General features: G+C 39.2%; 2 protein-coding genes across 3 annotated transcripts in view; one reads left to right on the top strand and one right to left on the bottom strand.

Annotated features, from left to right (window-relative positions):
• Window positions 1–1,635, top strand: part of LOC127412293 (serine/threonine-protein phosphatase 2A 56 kDa regulatory subunit delta isoform-like) — a 75,195-nt gene extending 73,560 nt beyond the window's left edge. For both annotated transcript variants that reach the window (XM_051648534.1, XM_051648533.1), the window contains exon 17: window positions 780–1,635. In XM_051648534.1, the coding sequence (XP_051504494.1) occupies window positions 780–917 (138 nt within the window). In that variant the 3' untranslated portion in view covers window positions 918–1,635. The remainder of the gene's footprint in view (window positions 1–779) is intronic.
• A 1,256-nt stretch (window positions 1,636–2,891) lies between these two features.
• Window positions 2,892–18,805, bottom strand: LOC127412301 (male-enhanced antigen 1-like). The gene is made up of 4 exons (XM_051648550.1): window positions 18,673–18,805; window positions 18,178–18,449; window positions 17,930–18,035; window positions 2,892–3,968 (listed from the first exon to the last, which is right to left on the bottom strand). The coding sequence occupies exons 2-4, from the start codon at window positions 18,436–18,438 to the stop codon at window positions 3,805–3,807; spliced, it is 531 nt and encodes a 176-aa protein (XP_051504510.1). The 5' UTR covers window positions 18,439–18,449; window positions 18,673–18,805; the 3' UTR covers window positions 2,892–3,804.

Genomic DNA, 18,805 nt, shown 5'->3' with positions numbered 1-18,805 from the left:
CAAATGGGGCCTGGGTAGCTCACCGAGTATTGACTACCACCCCTGGAGTTGCAAGTTCGAATCCAGGGCATGCTGAGTGACTCCAGCCAGCTCTCCTAAGCAACCAAATTGGCCCGGTTGCTAGGGAGGGTAGAGTCACATGGGGTAGCCTCCTCGTGGTTGCTATAATGTGTGGTTCTCTTTCTTGGTGAGGTGCGTGGTGGGTTGTGCGTGGATGTCGCGGAGAGTGGCGTGAGTCTCTGCGGTAGCGTGCTCAACAAGCCACGTGATAAGATTCGCGGATTGACGGTCTCAGACGCAGAGGCAGCTGAGATTCGTCCTCCACCACCCGGATTGAGGCGAGTCACTACACCACCACGAGGACTTAGAGCGCACTGGGCATTCCAAATTGGGGAGAAAAAAAAACAATTATGCCACAAATGTTGTCGATTGAGCTCAACTTTAAACCTGGTATTCCTTTAATGTGTAATTAATTATATTGTCGAGGGGGATGTTACCATTGTTGTATATGATTTTGGAGCAAACTACAGGTTAAAAAATAACATTAGAAAGGTTTGCAGTGTCATTATTTTATTTTTACACAGAGATAGATAGGTCTTTTACTAAAATCAGTTTATTTCAGCACCCCTTATTGCATTATATGCCAATGTTGTGTGTCCAAAAATTGGAGGAAAAAAAAACAAAACACTTTCATCTCTAGATTCGATATTTTGACTATTGTTTTAATGTGAGTAAATAAAGGTACATTACCAGTTTTTCCTCCCTCTCTTTATTTTTAGGGGATGAAAGACATCAGGAAGGAGAAGGTTTTGATGAGGCGAAAGTCTGAGCTGCCGCAGGATGTGTACACTATAAGAGCCCTGGAATCTCACAAGCGAGCGGAGGAGTATCTGACGGCCAACCAGGAAGCCCTCTGACCAGGGAGCACCACCACCCTGCGCCATGCCTAAACTGTCCCTTCTTGTCTTGGTCCAAAATGTTCGCCTGCTGTAACCCACCTCTCTATTTCTCTGCCTCTATCCATCCTCTCTTCCTCCCTCGCTGTTGGAGAGCCCAGTCTGCGTAATCCAGCCCACAGAGCAGTGGAGAGCTCCCACCCACAAACCGTTTCCAAAGTGCACACAAATCCATAGTTACTGATCCTCACAGAACTGAAGCAACATTTGCATTGGTAGAAAGCAGTGTGGGTTACAATTTTTCAAAGTATGCTCTTTTTTGTTTGTTGTTTCCATACTTCACTCCACTTTATTCTGTCTGCAGGCATTTGTCCGCATGTTCCTTATCCCATTTTTTTCTGCTGCTTGAGAGCTTCTGTATTCCGTTCACTGGCTCTGTAAATCCAATCTCTCTGACATCTTTGGCACAAAGGGGCTAGACTTAACTAAATGAATCATGTTACTCGAGGGCAATTTGAACTTTCATGGGATTGCAAATTTATTTCAAGTTCTTCCCTTGACAGTTATGCTCTTGCTCCTAAGAAATAATTCTGAAGTTATGTCTCCATCGCCACTGAAAAAATGAGAAAAGAACAGGCCTGACCCGCATTACAGTGCTGTAAGTAATGTGACTTGCTAAGCTTCACAACACCAGTTAGTCATTTGACAACTGTTATACTGTCTTTTTTTTTATTTTTTTTTTATGAAAGACAATACTCACATTAGGAGGCAGAGGCTGAGGAGTTCAACATAATCTGTATGCTGTGCATTGTTAATTATTATCAACCAAAACCGCTTTATGAAAGCAATCACCTCTGTACGTACCACCAGCAGAACGCTGTAAAAATAGGATATCGTCCATCCATTTTCGGTTGCTAAGAAAGAAACAAATGTGCTCTAAATGTACAGGCTGAAATGGTTTATGATTCCAGACTGCACTTTTGATTCATCTGCATACTGATGTTTGTTTTATTTTTAAGACTTGTACCTCTTGAAATCAAAATGTCCTAGTTAATATAAGGTGTCTTGTTCTGCTCAGTAGGTTTTGTGTTGTATAAAACCCAAAAAGAAAAGAAAAACCTTGCACATTTGAGCCTTCAAAAAGGAAAAGAAAAAATTTTTTTAAACTCAAGAATCCTGTCCAAGATTATAGGTCTTTTTTTCTTTCCTTCACATTTTAAGCAATATTTATTTTTTTAAAGTGTATTTTCAAGCGCTATACAATCCTCCTAATAGGACTATATTCTTAAGAAGAGAGATACACGCTTACATACACATGCTTAATATATGGGAAACCGAAAGCCTGCAATTACCGTCGCAAATACTTGTGTACTGTATGTTGTCATGTATATTTGCTAATGATTGACCCTTGCCCCACTCCATGCCCTACAAAATTTCCTTTTTCTGCCCCAAGTTAATCTTTTGTTTAATTCTGATTGCTTGAATGACTCCCTCTCTCTTGTAAAGGTCTGTTTTGTGACGTATAACTCACTCTGATCATTCCAATAGTGAGGGAACATTTACTCCTACAGGCTGCTGGACAACGCAACACTTCCATCGGTCCAAATGTGTGCATTTATTTTGACTTGTGCAATTAGAGTCTATAGTATGCAGTGCAGAGGTGAAATCTTTAAATTATTAGCTGTTTGAAGTGTTACAGTCACCTCTGACTATCGGAATACGGGAATGACTTGTCCGAGCACTCAAGCATGAATTGCTGTCGCCTCTTAAAACTAAACTAGAACATTCCAAAAACAGAGGCAGTGCCTAAATGCAGAGTTACAATATCTTGCAGCTTAACAGGTGGATGGGGCCAGTGTTCTGTTTATCCGGCAGCAACGTAAAACAAAGGGGAAATTAAGAAAGTATGGGTCTCTCCACACTCACCCTTCCCTTTCCCTACTCTCCCAGCCCCCGTTCCCCAAGTCTGACACTAATCTTAAGCCGCTTTCCAGGTCATATGTACATATGTTGTACTTTAATTAGGTTGAGCATTACATAGTATGAAAATCATATTTTGTACAGATGTTCATGTATGTACAGAACAAAAATAAAGAAACACAAAAGATGTGCAGTCATTTGTGTTGCTTAAGCAGCGTGGGATGCATTGCACAAGGTCATTAGAACTGTGATTCAGACACAACAGAGATGCATTATTTGGCTACACTGTCATACAAAAATGATCCTTTTTACAGAAAAGTAATAAAAAGAACACTGAATAACATTTCAGGTTCATTACAAGTTAAGCTTAATATGCAACAACATTCAAAAGTAATAAGAGTTAACATTTGTGGCATAATGTTGATTACCTCAGAAAATAACTTCGACTAAAAGCAAAAATTGCAGTTACTATAAGGCCTTTACAATGGAAGTGAATCCATGAATGTTAAAATACACACACTGATAAAATCTCTTTTCTACATGATATTTGTGATCAAATCACTTGAAGGGCTTTCTGGCAATACGTCATGAAAAAGCAGTTGTAATATTGGATATAACTGTACACAGAAGAGGTTACCAAGACATTTTATAACACTAAAATCATGTTGTTATACTTTTGAAATGGTGTGTATTTTAATGTTTATGGACTGGCCCCATTACTTTTTTTCTGTTAAGTGCCTCACTGTAACCATGATTTTTCCTTTTTTTAAACAATGGACAAGTTGAAATTATTGTTTGTGATAATCAACATTATGCCACAAATGCTGTTGATTGAGCTAAACTTGAACTGAACCTGGAATATTAATTTAACTTATGGCACATTTCCACTACTTGGGTGGTACTGTACCTTTAGATTTGTCATCTTTTCAACATATCGAGTTACCATATGAGAGAAGCTCATGTTTATGCTGTATGAGATGAGACTGTTTCACTTGCGGTCCAGTCTCAGGCCTGCAGAGCTTTGTCTAGATTGAAGTGTCTGCTGGACCATGTCTTTCCATTGGTCATCGGAGATTTCTTGGGCCCAGGGAGGAATCCCTAATGTCGGCAAATTTACTGCCGCCATGGTCCTTTTCACCAGCTCAACGTGATCTGTGAGCACAAACAAAAAGAATGGAAGAGTTCTATGTGGAATCAAGACTAAAGATAGGCCAATATCTAGCCATTTTGAGATAATCGGAGTGCAACAGTAGCCTCCCATTTTTTCAGCCATCTTGGTTCTGGAAGTATTTTTCCCATAGGGATTTCATCAAATCCTTTATAATAGAGTGCAGACCCATGAACCAAACCAACTAGCTCTGAGGCGAATCACAAGTTTACGAGCTTTGATTTGAAACCAAAAAGTATTTTAAAATTAGACAAAAACACAAAGGTACAAGGCTGTGTACATACCCTCTTTAATTGGGGCACGAACTACAACCCCAAGAAGCATCGCAAATTAAGTAATCGAATAAAAAACAATGGAAAAATTTAACACTTAATTTTAAAGTTGTTGATTATAAATATAGAAACAATATCTTGTAATTGTATTGCAAAATATTCAGATATTTGCAAATATACACTGGCGGCCAAAAGTTTGGAATAATGTACAGATTTTGCTGTTTCGGAAGGAAATTGGTACTTTAATTCACCAAAGTGGCATTCAACTGATCACAAAGTATAGTCAGGACATTACTGATGTAAAAAACAGCACCATCACTATTTGAAAAAAAGTTTTAAATTTATTTTTATTTTATCCCCTTTTCTCCCAATTTGGAATGCCCAATTCCCACTACTTAGTTGGTCCTTGTGGTGACACATTTACTAACATCAATCCGGGTGGTGGAGAACAAGTCTCAGTTGCCTCCACTTCTGAGATCGTCAATCTGAGCATCTTATGTGGCTCTTTGTGCATGACACCGCGGAGACTCACAGCATGTGGAGGCTCATGCTACTCTCTGCGATCCACACACAACTTACCACGCGCCCCATTGAGAGCGAGAACCCCTAATTGTGACCACGAGGATGTTACCCCATGTGACTCTATCCTCCCTAGCAACCGGGCCAATTTGGTTGATTAGGAGACCTGGCTGGAGTCACTCAGCACACCCTGGATTCGAACTCACGACTCCAGGGGTGATAGTCAGCGTCAATACTCGCTGAGCTACCCCCATCACTCCAACACCTTATCCTTGAGTAATCATGCTAAATTGCTCATTTGGTACTAGAAAATCACTTACCATTATATCAAACACTGCTGAAAGCTATTTGGTTTGTTAAACGAAGCTTAACATTGTCTTTGTGTTTGTTTTTGAGTTGCCACAGTATGCAATAGACTGGCATGTCTTAAGGTCAATATTAGGTCAAAAATGGTAAAGAATCAGCTTTCTCTAGAAACTTGTCAGTCAATCATTGTTTTGAGGAATGTTTGTTTGTTTGTTTTTAACTCCATGCCAGCTTCTATGGCTATTTCCATGGCGAGAAATGTGTAAGGAATTCTATAAAAGGTTTTTAAAATCTATTTTTCCTAAAAAATCAAAAATTGCGTTCGGATTGACTTTGTTAAAAATTTCTTCCAGAGTGCTGACTGAATAAAAAAGGTTTCTCACGGGGTTAAGACCAGTACAGTCTAATAAAACATGTTTCAGGGATAATGGATTCTGGCATAAGGTACATGTTGGTGAATCTTCTCCCAATATTAAAAACTTGTGTGTCATCCTGGAGTGACCTATTCGACAGCGGGTGTAGACGATCTGGTCCCAGCGATTTGAAAACAGAGAGGAACTTATTTTGCCAACAATAGGGCTGATTTCATGGAGTTTGTTCATGGTGCATTGATCCCACTCAGTTTGCCATTTGTTTTTAATATATGACTTTATTATGGGTTTTAGGTCAGTGGGAGGTATTGGACACTTTTTGAAATCTGCTGATAAGGCCTCTTTTGCAGCAGTGTCTGCTTCCTCATTTCCTGGGATTCCACAGTGTCCAGGTACCCAGCAGAAGCAGATATTGAAATTTTGGGCCTCCAAATCCAGCAGCTTGCATAGAATCTTTTCAAGCATTGGGTGATCATTTTTTAAAGATGACATTGCCTGAAGACATGATTTTGAATCTGAAATTATCAGAAAGTTTCTCTGCTTCATAGTCTTTATGAAGTCCAGTGCTAAGACAATAGCGTTTGCCTCTGCTGTAAAAATTGAGCTGTGACTGGGGATGGATATTCCTTTTTTTGATGGTTGATCACAAATGCAGATGATACATGATCCTCAGATTTTTATTCATCTGTATATATAGGGATATGTGATGGAAATATTTCTCTAATGAAAGGAGTTGTTGTTGAAAGTCATTTGGGTGGGTTTCAGATTTTTTGTTTCTTGTTAAGTCCAAGATTATTTTTGGTTTTTTAAAGTTCCAGGGGGGAATTGTACTGAACTGTGTCTGATCCAGTATGCTCAAATCTACTTTGAGATTTAGTAAATGTGGTTTGACCCATAGTCCAAAAGGACACATATGTCTTGGTTTTTGTTCGTATAGGCTTGACAAAGGGGTTGAGAAAACAGGATGTTAGGCTGGGTTTTCTTTGTTGGTCTTCAGCTTTGTTGTATACTGTAGGGCTAGTTTGAGGCATCTGTTCTCCAGAGAAAGTTAATTTGCTTCTACATGCAAACATTGAATTGGCGATGTCCAAAAGGCCCCTAAAGCCAGACGTATGCCTTGATGATGTACTGTGTCCAAGAGTCGGATATATGATTTCCTGGCTGATCCATACACTATACTTCCATAATCCAGGCGTGATCGAATTAGTGCTCTGTAGAGATTTAAAAGAAATGATCTTTCTGCACCCCATTTTGTTTTAGCTAAAACCTTTAAAATGTTCAAGGCTTTAAGACATTTATCTTTTAAAATATTTATGTGAGGGATAAAATTCAGTTTACTGTCAAGAGTTACTCCAAGGAATTTGGTTTCCTTAACAACTCTGATGTGTTCACCATCCATGAATATCTCTGGGTCAAGATGAAGAGAGCATAGCTGGCAAAAATGTACAAAAACAGTTTTAGTCTTTGAAAACTTAAACATCTGATACTGACCAGGACTGCATTCTGTTAATTGTCAACTGGATTTTCTGTTCAGTGTTATTTATGGATTTACTTCTGTAGCAAATACCGATGTAATCAACATAAAGACTGCAATGGATACCTGACCCGATGGCTTTTGCAATGCCGTTAATTTTGATACTAAAAAGGGTAACTGATAAAATGCTTCCTTGTGGTACTCCTAGCTCTTGTTTATGAGGGTCAGATAGGGTATTACCTACTCTGACTTTAAAATGTCTGTCTGATAGAAAATTAGCAATATAAATGGGTAAGTGTCCTCTAAAACCAAGTTGATATAAATCCTTTAAAATACCGAACTTCCAAGTGGTGTCATAAGCTTTCTCAAAGTCAAAAAAGACAGACACTGCATGTTCTTTTCTGATGAAAGCATCTCGTACGTAGCTTTCAAGGCTAATGAGGTGATCTACAGTACTTCTCCCTTTTCTAAAGCCACACTGAACTTTACTTATGAGATGTTGCGATTCCAGGATCCATACTAGACGTTCATTAACCATTCTCTCCATGGTTTTGCATAAGCAACCTGTCAGGGCTATTGGGCGGTAATTGTTGGGGTCATTATGATCTTTTCCTGTTTTTGGGATGGGAATGATTATCGCTTCTTTCCAAGAGAGTGCAATATTCCCTGATATCCAAATAGAGTTAAAAAGTTTTAAAAGTAGAGACAGGATAATGTGAGGCAAATTTTGTAAAAACTGATAGTGTACATCATCTGGTCCAACTGCCGTATCATGTGCTCTGTTTATAGCTCGTGTCAATTTTTATATTGTGAACAGTTGATTATAGGGTTCCTTATTATTAGATGAACAGTTGATACCTTTCTTTTCATCCTGTGCTCGAAAAACTTGGAAGGCATCAAGGCAATCCTCAATGGAGGAGTTCTTTTCAAAATTTACTGCTAGGGTATTTGCAATCTCTTGTTTTGAATTTAGAATAGAGTCTTGATATTTGATGTGCTGAATTTGAGCTCCATCATTCCTGCTCTTCATCCTTTGAATCAGATTCCATACCTTTCTTGTTGAGGTACTTGATGTCAGACCAGATACAAATTGTCTCCAACTTTTCCTTTTAGCTTCATTTATTATTCTTCGAGCTTGAAAGTTTTTAATTTGTTGGCCTTCTGAAGAATAATCTTTCCGCTTTCTTCCGTTCTTTTATAGCTGTCTTGCATTTATCATCAAACCATGGCATCTGTTTGCATTTTGCGTTTAATTATGTTTTTGGAATGGTCTCATTTGCTATGGAGATGAGTGTGCTGGTGAACTGTTTAATAGCATCTGGATCATCTTCAGAGACTTCATTAAACCTTTCATAGCAACGTGTTTACTTTTTTAAACTGCCATCTTGGTATTCTTAGACCACCTTCTTTTCCTTTTAGGGTTAGTATTAATGGAAAGTGGTCACTGCCAGATAGGTCCAAAAATAATTCGGGTTCGCAAATTGTTAGGTCAATTGCTGAGTATGTTCCATGCCCTGGGTGTAGGTAAGTGCTGGATCCATCATTTAGAAGTTGTCTAGGAATTCTTCTATCCTCCTCCCCTTAGTGTCACAATGGGGATTTCCCCATAGAGTGTTGTGACTATTAAAGTCTCCCATGAGTATATATGGAGAAGGGAGTTGGGCTACTAGGCCAGCCATGTCCTTGTGTGTTACAGTAAGATTAGGAGGAATATATATGGAACATATTGTAACGGTTCTCTGCAGGGTTAAACGCACTGCTGTTACCTGTAAATTATTTTTCACATTGATGCGACTATGAATCACATTGAATCTATTAGTAGGACCAAAAGTATTTAAAATTGTACAATTTTTAAAAGAGAAGGTAAAATCTGGTGGTAGTTTTGTCTCCTGAAGACAAAAACCAAGGAGGTTGAGAATTGTAGCTAGGCGTTGCAAAATTTGCCCTGAGTCCACAACAGTTCCATTGGATAAAAATATTTTCCATTCTCACGTAGGAAAAATAGGAATATTTCCCCTGATTTTTCCTTTTGGGGATGGACTTCTACTCCGACTATCCTTTTCTTTCATTTCGACATCTTTGGTTTGTTTTGTCTTTGCTATTTCATCTTTTGCTTGCGAACAACTCTATCATCTTGTATTTCTATTTGTAGTTTGATTTTCTATTGAGTTCTGATTAGACTGAGTATTGTTTGAGGTAGATTCACTTTGGGTTTCTGTATTCTTGGTCCTTGGGAGAGATTTATTGGCATTTACATTTTGAGGTTTATCTTTGTGCATCCAGGTGAAGTCTGTCTGGCATTCCATGGTCTTCACAGATTTCTTGACAACAGAAGCATATGTTTTACTCAGTGTAAAAAAAGGGACAGTGTCTACCATTTTCCTTGCCTCGGGGTAGCTTATCTTCTTTGCGCATCTGATTCTCTGTATTTCCTTCTCCTTGATCCATGTAGGGCATTCTTTTGATGCAGCCGAATGGTCTCTTGAACAATTACAGCACTTTGTTGATTTTTAACAGCTCTCCATGTTGTGGTCTTCTTCACCACACTTGCAACAGATGCTTTTATTTTTGCAACTGTTAGACCCATGTCCATATTTTTGACAATTAAAACATCGTAATGGATTGGGCACGAATAAATCCACTGTGACACTCAGATATCCGAATTCATTCTGGGGGAAGAGGCTTATTAAAAGTGAGGATGTATGTACCAGTTTTGATAACTCGGTCCTCTCTTTTGATTATTATTCTTTTCACATTTACTACTCCTTGGGGTTTGAGCTCAGAGGTAATTTCATCTTCATCTACATTATCCAATTCTTTGGTGCGGATCACTCCTTTGCTGTAGTTCAATGTTGGATGAGGTGATGCCTTTATTTGAACTCCAGCGAGTAGTGTGGCTCATAGCAAATTCTCTGCATTTGCCTTTTTACAGCATTCCACTAGAATTTGTCCAGATCGTAACTTTTTCACTTCTTTCACTGTTCCTGCTATTCCTGTAATACCCTTGTGTATTGCAAATGGAGAAAGTTTAGAGATTGGCAAATCTGGTGATGCTGCTTCAAGGACTAAAAACCTCGTCCACTCTTCACTATTTGGCATGAGTAAACATTTACTCTCAATACAGTCTGTTTCCAAGTCTAAAAACTGCTTTTTGGAAGTGTGTTTTGAAGCCATATTTTAAGTTTTATGTTTCATCATTCTTATTCCCCACCCACCTTGGAGCCCCAAAAAAAAAGGGATGCACAGCGCCACGGAATTCCAGCAGAATATGCATCAGGGCTATAAGAATGATATACTCGAGCAGGTAGAGCAGATTGTAAACTGCTCTATCCACTCGATTGACCCTTAGCCAAATCTTACTGGGGATTCTGGAAAGTTAGCAGTTGTTGAGCTATCACAGAATTATCAGAGCATGTCTTGACCAGCCGATTGATTGGAGTGAGCCATTCCAACCTCCTGTCTAGGTGAAGTATGAGCCAAAGTACAATGTTGAAATAGTGGCAGCCGCAGCAAACCGTATTTCTCAGGCACCAGGATCTCTTCCTCCACCGACACGGGTCGCAACTTACGGCAAACAAGACGCCCCTTTTTATCGCTCCTTGCGAACAGCATTGGGGTACTGAGGATCTATTTTACTCTGGATCCTTACAGAGAGATGAAGGATGGTATTAGCACATCTAGATGGAGAAGGCGTGTGCAAAAGCTATAATCAAGAAAGTTGTAACCCTCATGAGTGGGGTTCAAGGGTTGTTCTCTCTTGCCCAAGGAGAAGACCCTAGCACTATGGAGGGAAGGAGTGTGCCACTGTTCCTTTCACGAGCTACCACCAAGAAGATGGGTCTCGTGCCGTACCCGGGTTTTGAGGAATGAAGGCTATACAATGATTGAAATTGCCAAAAAAAAAAAACTGAAGATTTCATACAAAGGTGTACACTACAGTCTTCAAAGGCAAAGGACAACTGGCTCTAACAAGGACAGAAAGAGATGTGGATGGCCAGATGTACAACTAAACGAGAATAAGAACATCAGAGTCTCTAGTTTGAGAAATAGACACCTCACATGTCCTCAGCTGACAGCTTCATTGAATTCTACCCGCTCAACACCAGTTTCATGTACAACAGTAAAGAGAAGACTCAGGGGTGCAGGCCTTATGGGAAGAACTGCAAAGAAAAAGCCACTTTTGAAACAGAAAAACAAAAAGAAAAGGTTAGAGTGGGCAAATTAATTCCATTGAGCTTTTGTGGGATCAGCTAGACTGTAATGTGCGTGGGAAGTGCCCGACAAGACAGCCACATTTATGGCAAGTGTTACAGGAAGTGTGGGGTGAAATGTCACCTGAGTATCTGGACTAACTGACAGCTAGAATGCAAAGGATCTGCAAAGCTGTCATGCTGCACGTGGAGGATTTTTTGATGAGAGTAGTTTAAGAAGTTCTCAACATTTTTTTCAGATTTACAGTGCATCCAGAAAGTATTCACAGCGCTTCACTTTTTCCACATTTTGTTATGTTACAGCCTTATTCCAAAATGGATTAAATTCATTATTTTCCTATAATGATAAATTATATAAATTAATAAATTTGCAAAGATTTCAAACAAACTTCTTTCACGTTGTCATTATGGGTTATTGTTTGTAGAATTTTGAGGAAAATAATGAATTTAATCCATTTTGGAATAAGGCTGTAACATAACAAAATGTGGAAAAAGTGAAGCGCTGTGAATACTTTCCGGATGCACTGTACATTGTGATCAGTTGAATGCCACTTTGGTGAATAAAAGTAGCAATTTCTTTCCATTAGAGCAAAATCTGTACATTATTCCAAACCCTTGGCCACCAGTGTATATAATTTCAGATAATTAAAATACATTACCTTATTGTTGTAGATGAGTAAAGCATTAAAAAAGACAATACAACAAGTGGCTTAAGAAGGCAATGTATTGTTTATTTCCATATTTTTGAACATAAGCCTGTCTTTGGCCTATAGTTCACAGCAATCCAATTTGCAACTGAATTTGTCAATCTGTCTGAGGTAGACTTACTATAGGGGTGCTTTTTTTTTTTTTTTTTGTGCACGTCAATGTGCACATGCATCAGACAGACACTTTTGTTGTATTGCATTATAAACAGCATTTTTAGAACACTGTTTCATGATAAACATAGTTTGAAAACACATCTCGAGATCCCTGCATTCGGAATTATGCTCCATCCAGTTGTGTTTGAATGCAAGAATGCGTTCACATCTTGTGCTGTCTGCTGTCAGTGTGGATTGTTGTCTATACAGAAGCACATTGCTTGTACAGCTGAAGTGGTGCTTAATGTCCCCTGCTGTATGGGACTCGTAAAAACATGAAGCTTTCAGCTTGAATTGCTCTGATGGTTGGAATATTCCTTATTATGGTGAAGGGACATGATTTATTGCGTTTATATTTGAATGTGTAATTTGTTTTAATTATAATTAAATCGCAATGAATTAATGCATTAAATCGACAGCCCTAAAAAAAATTAAAAAAAAAGACATTGGCAGGCCACTAATGATGGCTTAATTTCTTATAAAGCCAATTGAATTGATCAATGTGATAAGATTTTGATCCTGCACACAGATATACAGCGTTGGGGAGTAATGGAACACATGTAACGGGATTACATATTTAAAATACAAAATGTTAGTAACAGTTACTTTCAAAAAGTATTTTAAATTATTGAAGAAATTATTTTGCCTTTCATTGTAATTTGTTTAATTGAATATTTATTCAGTTGAAAAAACATTTATCCATATAAATGATGCGATCTGAGGAGCATTTGAACAGCGGTGAAACACTTTCTTATTACATTCATATGTGAGAGCGCGCTTTCACACTGTTATCAGTGAAAAGGTTGATATCACGTCATTGAGGGACATTCTCTGGGAGCTTAATAAAGAGAATCCACAAACGATCAAAAAAAGATGTTGATGTGTATACCCTGTGAAATTTTAAAGCGAGTTTGGAGCAGCAAAAATAGTTAACCTTGTGTAAATGTTATCTCCCTTTCTGCTGTCTTTATTATTTTCAACTGTTTTTCTTAAATGTTTCCTTTTGAAAATAGCAAAATGGGCACGAGCTGTTCTTTCATGCTTGTTGAAAGAGGAGAACAAGGTTTGGGTAGCAGGAGACAAAAGATTATAATAAAATAAAATAAAACAAAACATCACCCACATTTCCCTACTTGCTGTTTTACATTTTTTTTCCCCTTTGCAAATGAGCGTAAAAATGCTTAAACTATGCATAAAAAACTAAACGTAAAAATTAGGGATGTACCGATATTGGTATCAGAATCGGCCTGATAACATGCTCATGTACTTGTACTCATAAAAATGCTCCGATACCAAAAACCGATACCATCTGATGTCATTACATAAACATTCAGTGCACAGATTAAAATCACGTCATGTCCAAGTGAGATTATTTAACAGCAAAAGCTGCAATTTAATGTGGTAAACATATAGTTTGCATGTGCAGCGTTTTAAATGTGAGTGCTTGTGAATGTGTGGAGCCGGTGTTGTGCAGACATAACACAGACTGCTCATACCTTTTCGCATGTGAGTTTCTTCTGTACTGATGGACCCCCCAGCGTGAGTTCTTTAATGCGCACTGTAATTAAAATAAATCTTAACTCACACTTCACATCAGATGCACTAAAGGACAAATTATATCACAGCAGGTGCACTGAAGGTCAGATTATATATTATCAAACATATAATGTGGTGTTTAGATGTTTATAATGACTGATTATGATAGATAAGATGCGATCGTGAAAGGGCTAGCCGGTGTTATGGATCAACTGGGGATCATGTTAACTGGAGATGTGCGCGTGCATGTGAATAATTTTCCTTGCCTTTTCAGCAGATTAATTCAATGTGAATCGTCAATAACTAAAGAAAAGATGTTTTGCACATTATAAAAAATGTAATTATTAAACAGTTGTTTCAATGATGTCTGTCCTAATGAATTTGACACAGTTCAAGAGAGATTTTAACGGTTTCATAGGGTAACATCTGGTTTCCCATGTTAACGTGGGACATTGGTTTGAATGGGAACTGGTAATTACACTTGTCAGAGCAGTAAATCTCAAGTGGAATCCTTTTATATACAACACTAAAGCATCATAGGCTGATGTGTGTCAGTAATATACTTTCAATTGCGTTTTTTTCTTTATAATGAATAATGGCTTAATTAACCATGAGACATTGAGTAACTTTCTCCTACCATTGAAAATGAACAAAGTGATCAACTAATTAGAGCTGGGACGCTGGTTCAGTGGTAAGTCACGCTGATATAGTTGAAGTCAGAAGTTTACATACACTCATTTTTTTAACCACTCCACAGATTTCATATTAGCAAACTATAGTTTTGGCAAGTCTTTTAGGGCATATACTTTGTGCATGACATGAGTAATTTTTCCAACAATTGTTTACAGTCAGACTGTTTTACATTTAATTGACTATATCACAATTCCAGTGTGTCAGAAGTTTACATACACTAAGTTAACTGTGCCTTTAAGCATCTTGGAAAATTCCAGAATATGATGTCAAGCCTGATAGGCTAATTGGAGTCAATTGGAGGTGTACCTGTGGATGTATTTTAAGGTCTACCTTCAAACTCAGTGCCTCTTTGCTTGACATCATAGGAAAATCAAAAGAAATCAGCCAAGACCTCAGAAAAACAATTGTGGACCTCCACAAGTCTGGTTCATCCTTGGGAGTAATTTCCAAACGCTGAAGGTACCACGTTCATCTGTACTAGCAATAGTACGCAAGTATAAACACCATGGGACCACACAGCCATCATACCGCTCAGGAAGGAGACACATTCTGTCTCCTAGAGAAGAACGTAGTTTGGTGCGAAAAATTTGCAAATCAATCCCAGAACAACAGCAAAGGACCTTGTGAAGATGCTGGAGGAAACAGGTAGACAAGTATCTATATCCACAGTAAAATGAGTCCTACGTCGACATAACCTGAAAGGCTGCTCAGCCAGGGAGAAGCCACTGCTCAAAAACCACCATAAAAAAACAGACTACAGTTTGCAAGTGCACATTAGGGGTGGGGGAAAAAAATCGATACAGCATATATGCGTGGCAATATTGTATTGATACACGGACGGCAAGTATCGATCTTTTATTATATAAATTGCAAATATGAATTGAACTTTTTGGTATTAGAGTAATAAAATCAATAGCTTTTCAGCCCACTACTATGGTGCTGTTGAGTTTTTTCTGGTGAGGTCAGCGGAGGTGATGGTCAGCGTGCGGGAAGAAGTTGGTCAAAGCGCCGTTCATGTTTAAATCAAACATATGGTCTTATTTTGGATTTTTTTAACAAGGAAGGGAAGGAGGAGATGGATATGACACATGTGATTTGCAAGGAGTGTTGTATGAAAATAAAATACTCTGGGAATACTACTTACATGAGGACTCTCCTCACACGCCACCATCCAGAGATAGCGTTAGCCGAGGACAGCAAATCTAACATTAAATCAGCTCCACTGAAAAACCAACCAACACTGGACACACTTAGCTTAACAAAGCTACCTCCCAATTCAGAACACAATCCATCACCTACTTCATGTGCAAACACCTGCGTTCATACAACGTTGTGGAAAACGAGGGCTTTTGTTACATGCTCGAGGCACTGGAACCCAGGTATGTGACTCCATAGCAACGTTTTTCACGGACACAGTCGTACCCAAGCTCTACAGAGAAGTGAAGCTTAAAGTTGAGGAACGTTTGAGTACAGCAGAAAGGGTTGCATTAACCTGCGATGCGTGGATGTCACGGGCAGTGTATTCTTATGTGATTATAACAGCCCATTATCTCACAGAGGATTGGCGACTGCTTTCTCATGTTCTCCAAACTAGAGCAGTATACGAAAGTCACACCGGGGCAAACATTGCAGACCTCCTTCAAAATGCAGTACAAGAATGGGGGATTGCCAACAAAAACCTGGTGGTTGTCACCGACAACACTTCTAACATGACCATTGCCATTCAGCAAGCGGGATACCTGAATGTGAAGTGTTTCGCTCACATGCTCAATCTGGCGTCACAGCGGGCGTTAAATCTGCCAGGAGTAGCCAGGCTCATGGCTTTTTCAACAGAAGCACGGTGGCAAACCAAGCTTTGGAGAAAAAACAGAAAATGTTACAGCTCCCGACCCACAAACTCAATACTGATGTCAGCATGAGATGGAAAAGTGCTTAAGAAATGCTCCGGCAGTTCCTTGAACAACAGCCTGCCATTTGTGCAGTGCTGTTGTCTCCCGAAGTGAGGAGTAGTAGCACAGATATCTTCACCCTGAATGAGATGGATATTGGGAACGCCGAAGAAATTGTCTGGGCCTTGAAGTCGATGCAAGTGGCAACCACTGTGATGTCTGAGAAAAAGAATCCTACTTTGTCGCACAGCTGTTGCATGACACACAGGACAACATTGGTGACACAGCGCTGGTCAGAGACATCAAACAAAGCATCAGTCAAGATCTTAAGAATAGATATGCCAGTGCAGTAGAGAAGAACACCCTCTACACAGCATCAACCCTTGACACCCGGTTTAAAACCCTGCTTTTCCTGTCCCCAGTGGAGAGACAGGAAACCTATGCCAGAGTGGTTGCTGAGGCTGTAACCCTTCAGGTAAACAAACATTTAAATAATAATGGCAGAATATATTCTAACCCACTAAAGAAATGTCAATGCTCTACTAATATTGTAGTCATATTGGTAAAGATTTATTTAAAAATTAAAGACAAAATTAACTATAATTTACTAAAGAGAAACAACATATTTGCTGCATACTTAAAGATATATTAAACATTTATTCTCTCCCTCTTTTGTGTGTGTGTGTGTGTGTGTGTGTGTGTGTGTGTGTGTGTCTTTCAGGAAGAAATGAGGCAGCAGACCATTTCTGAGCCAGAAGCCCAGGAACATCAGGAGAAACCTGGCTATACTGAAGAGGATCCCAGACCCCTCGTCATACCAGCCAAGATGAGGAAGTCATGTGGGCTAGCAGACTTGCTTGGTCAGACTTATGGTGATGTTAGAGCCCCACCAAAATCGTTATCTGCCATGGCTGAGGAGGAGGTGAAAAGATACCAGGAGGTCACACCACTGGCACTCACAGAAGACCCACTAAGCTGGTGGAAATCACATGAGCAAGTCTATCCTTTCCTGGCCAAGCTGGCAAAATGATACCTTTGTATCCTAGGTACTAGCATCTCAGCCGAAAGAGTCTTCTCAATGGCAAGAGACATCGTCATAGCACAAAGGAGCACTCTGACCTCAGAGCATGTTGATCAGCTCCTCTTTCTGAGCAAGAATGCTGACATTCCTTCACTGTCCAAATGTCTTTGAACTTTTTAAGTCCCAAGGCCAGCAGCAAACAGTAGCACATTTTATTTAAAGTATCGGTACTCATTCTTAAAAAATGGTATCCGTTTGAAATGTGACGATGCTAAAGGCAGCTGTAAAAGCCGGTTTTTCGCCGGTTCCGTTCGGATTTAAAGGGAATTAAGCGTACGATCTGAAAATGGAAAAAGCGAATGAGCTACCCAGACCCCCTAATAACAATTATTTTTTTTTTTTTTTAATTGTTTTCTTGTAAAAATATTTTATAAATCTAAAAAATAAATTTTCTTGAGGAGCTACACTGAATTCTCTGGCTTTTTTCTGAGAATGTATTTTTAATCCAAACATTATGCACTTGTTTATCGTCAAAAACAAGTGAAAAAATCTGCCAGTGCTTAGGTAGTATTCTAAAGTATTTCGATTACAATACTGATGACCAGTAATTTAACGGAATATGTTACAAATGACATTTTACAGCATGTATTCTGTAATCAGTACTGGAATACATTTTAAAAGTACCCCTCCCAACCCTGCTGATAGAGAACTAATGATACTGTTATCAAGAGATGGTATGCCAGTATATGATAGTTGGTGAAAGGTTTGTGAAGTAAATGTACTATACTATTACCTGCATCCATGGGAATGGATGTGTGGCTACTACAGGCAGCAGCTCCTTCAGGGTCTTCCTCTTCATCACTGTGTGGAGGAGGCTGGGGCAAGAACAGACCCATGGCCTGCACAAAGTTGGTACAGATGACAATTCAAATGAACTTATAACTACTGATGGGTACCACACTTGTACACAACAATAGATCACCTGAAAAAGAAAGCTGTCACTGGACACATTTCAAGCACACCTCAGAAGACTTTCCGTACCTCTATTCTTTCCTGGACGTCCTGCAGCTGCTCGCCAGTCGTTCCCTCATCAGCTGGCTCTGTGTGTGAGCTGTTCATCCCTTCTGGGTCTTGATTCAGAGGTTGATAATAATAACCTCCATTGCCTTCATCCTCCTCCATATCCTCTCCGCTCCACTCCTCCGGCACTGCGGTGTCTACAGGCCGCTCCTGCGCAACATCCTCCTCGGAGTTCGGCGAGATTCTCTCTGGACCCATTTCTCGGGCCCTCTCCACTTCCATTCAACACTAACCTGCCATATGAGACGCGTTATTCGTGACATAGGGATCCATTGCACACTGACATTAAATTATATAGAGCCACCTGTAAATGTAAGCTTATATACGCAAAATGTGTACAGATAATAATCCAGTGCATTGACTAGTTAACTACAGACAACAACCATTAAAAAAAAAAAAAAAAAAAAAAAAAACGTAAACAAACACTGTCTGGTTATTTACTTATTTATTTTTTACCTGTTTCTTCTACCAAACCCTTTTCTCCAAATGTTTTGAGGAGATTTAACTGTGTCTGGAGAGCTGTGATTTGCTTCCGGTATTGCGCATACGCAGAACCACGCGCTGATTGCGTCACTACGTCAACGCAATT

This window comes from Myxocyprinus asiaticus, chromosome 21 (assembly GCF_019703515.2).
Source record: "Myxocyprinus asiaticus isolate MX2 ecotype Aquarium Trade chromosome 21, UBuf_Myxa_2, whole genome shotgun sequence".
Lineage (NCBI taxonomy): Eukaryota > Metazoa > Chordata > Actinopteri > Cypriniformes > Catostomidae > Myxocyprinus > Myxocyprinus asiaticus.
Note: the sequence above shows the minus strand (reverse complement) of the source record. Positions and strands in the feature narration are given on the sequence as shown.

What these genes read in the sequence shown, in the direction of transcription:
- LOC127412301 (XM_051648550.1), bottom strand. Translation starts at nt 18,438, where the DNA reads ATGGAAGTGGAGAGGGCCCGAGAAATGGGTCCAGAGAGAATCTCGCCG. An exon ending in ACGTCCAGGAAAGAATAGAG is followed by an intron (nt 18,036 to 18,177) that starts GTACGGAAAGTC and finishes AACTTTGTGCAG; the next exon opens with GCCATGGGTCTGTTCTTGCC. An exon ending in ATCCATTCCCATGGATGCAG is followed by an intron (nt 3,969 to 17,929) that starts GTAATAGTATAG and finishes TTGTGCTCACAG; the next exon opens with ATCACGTTGAGCTGGTGAAA.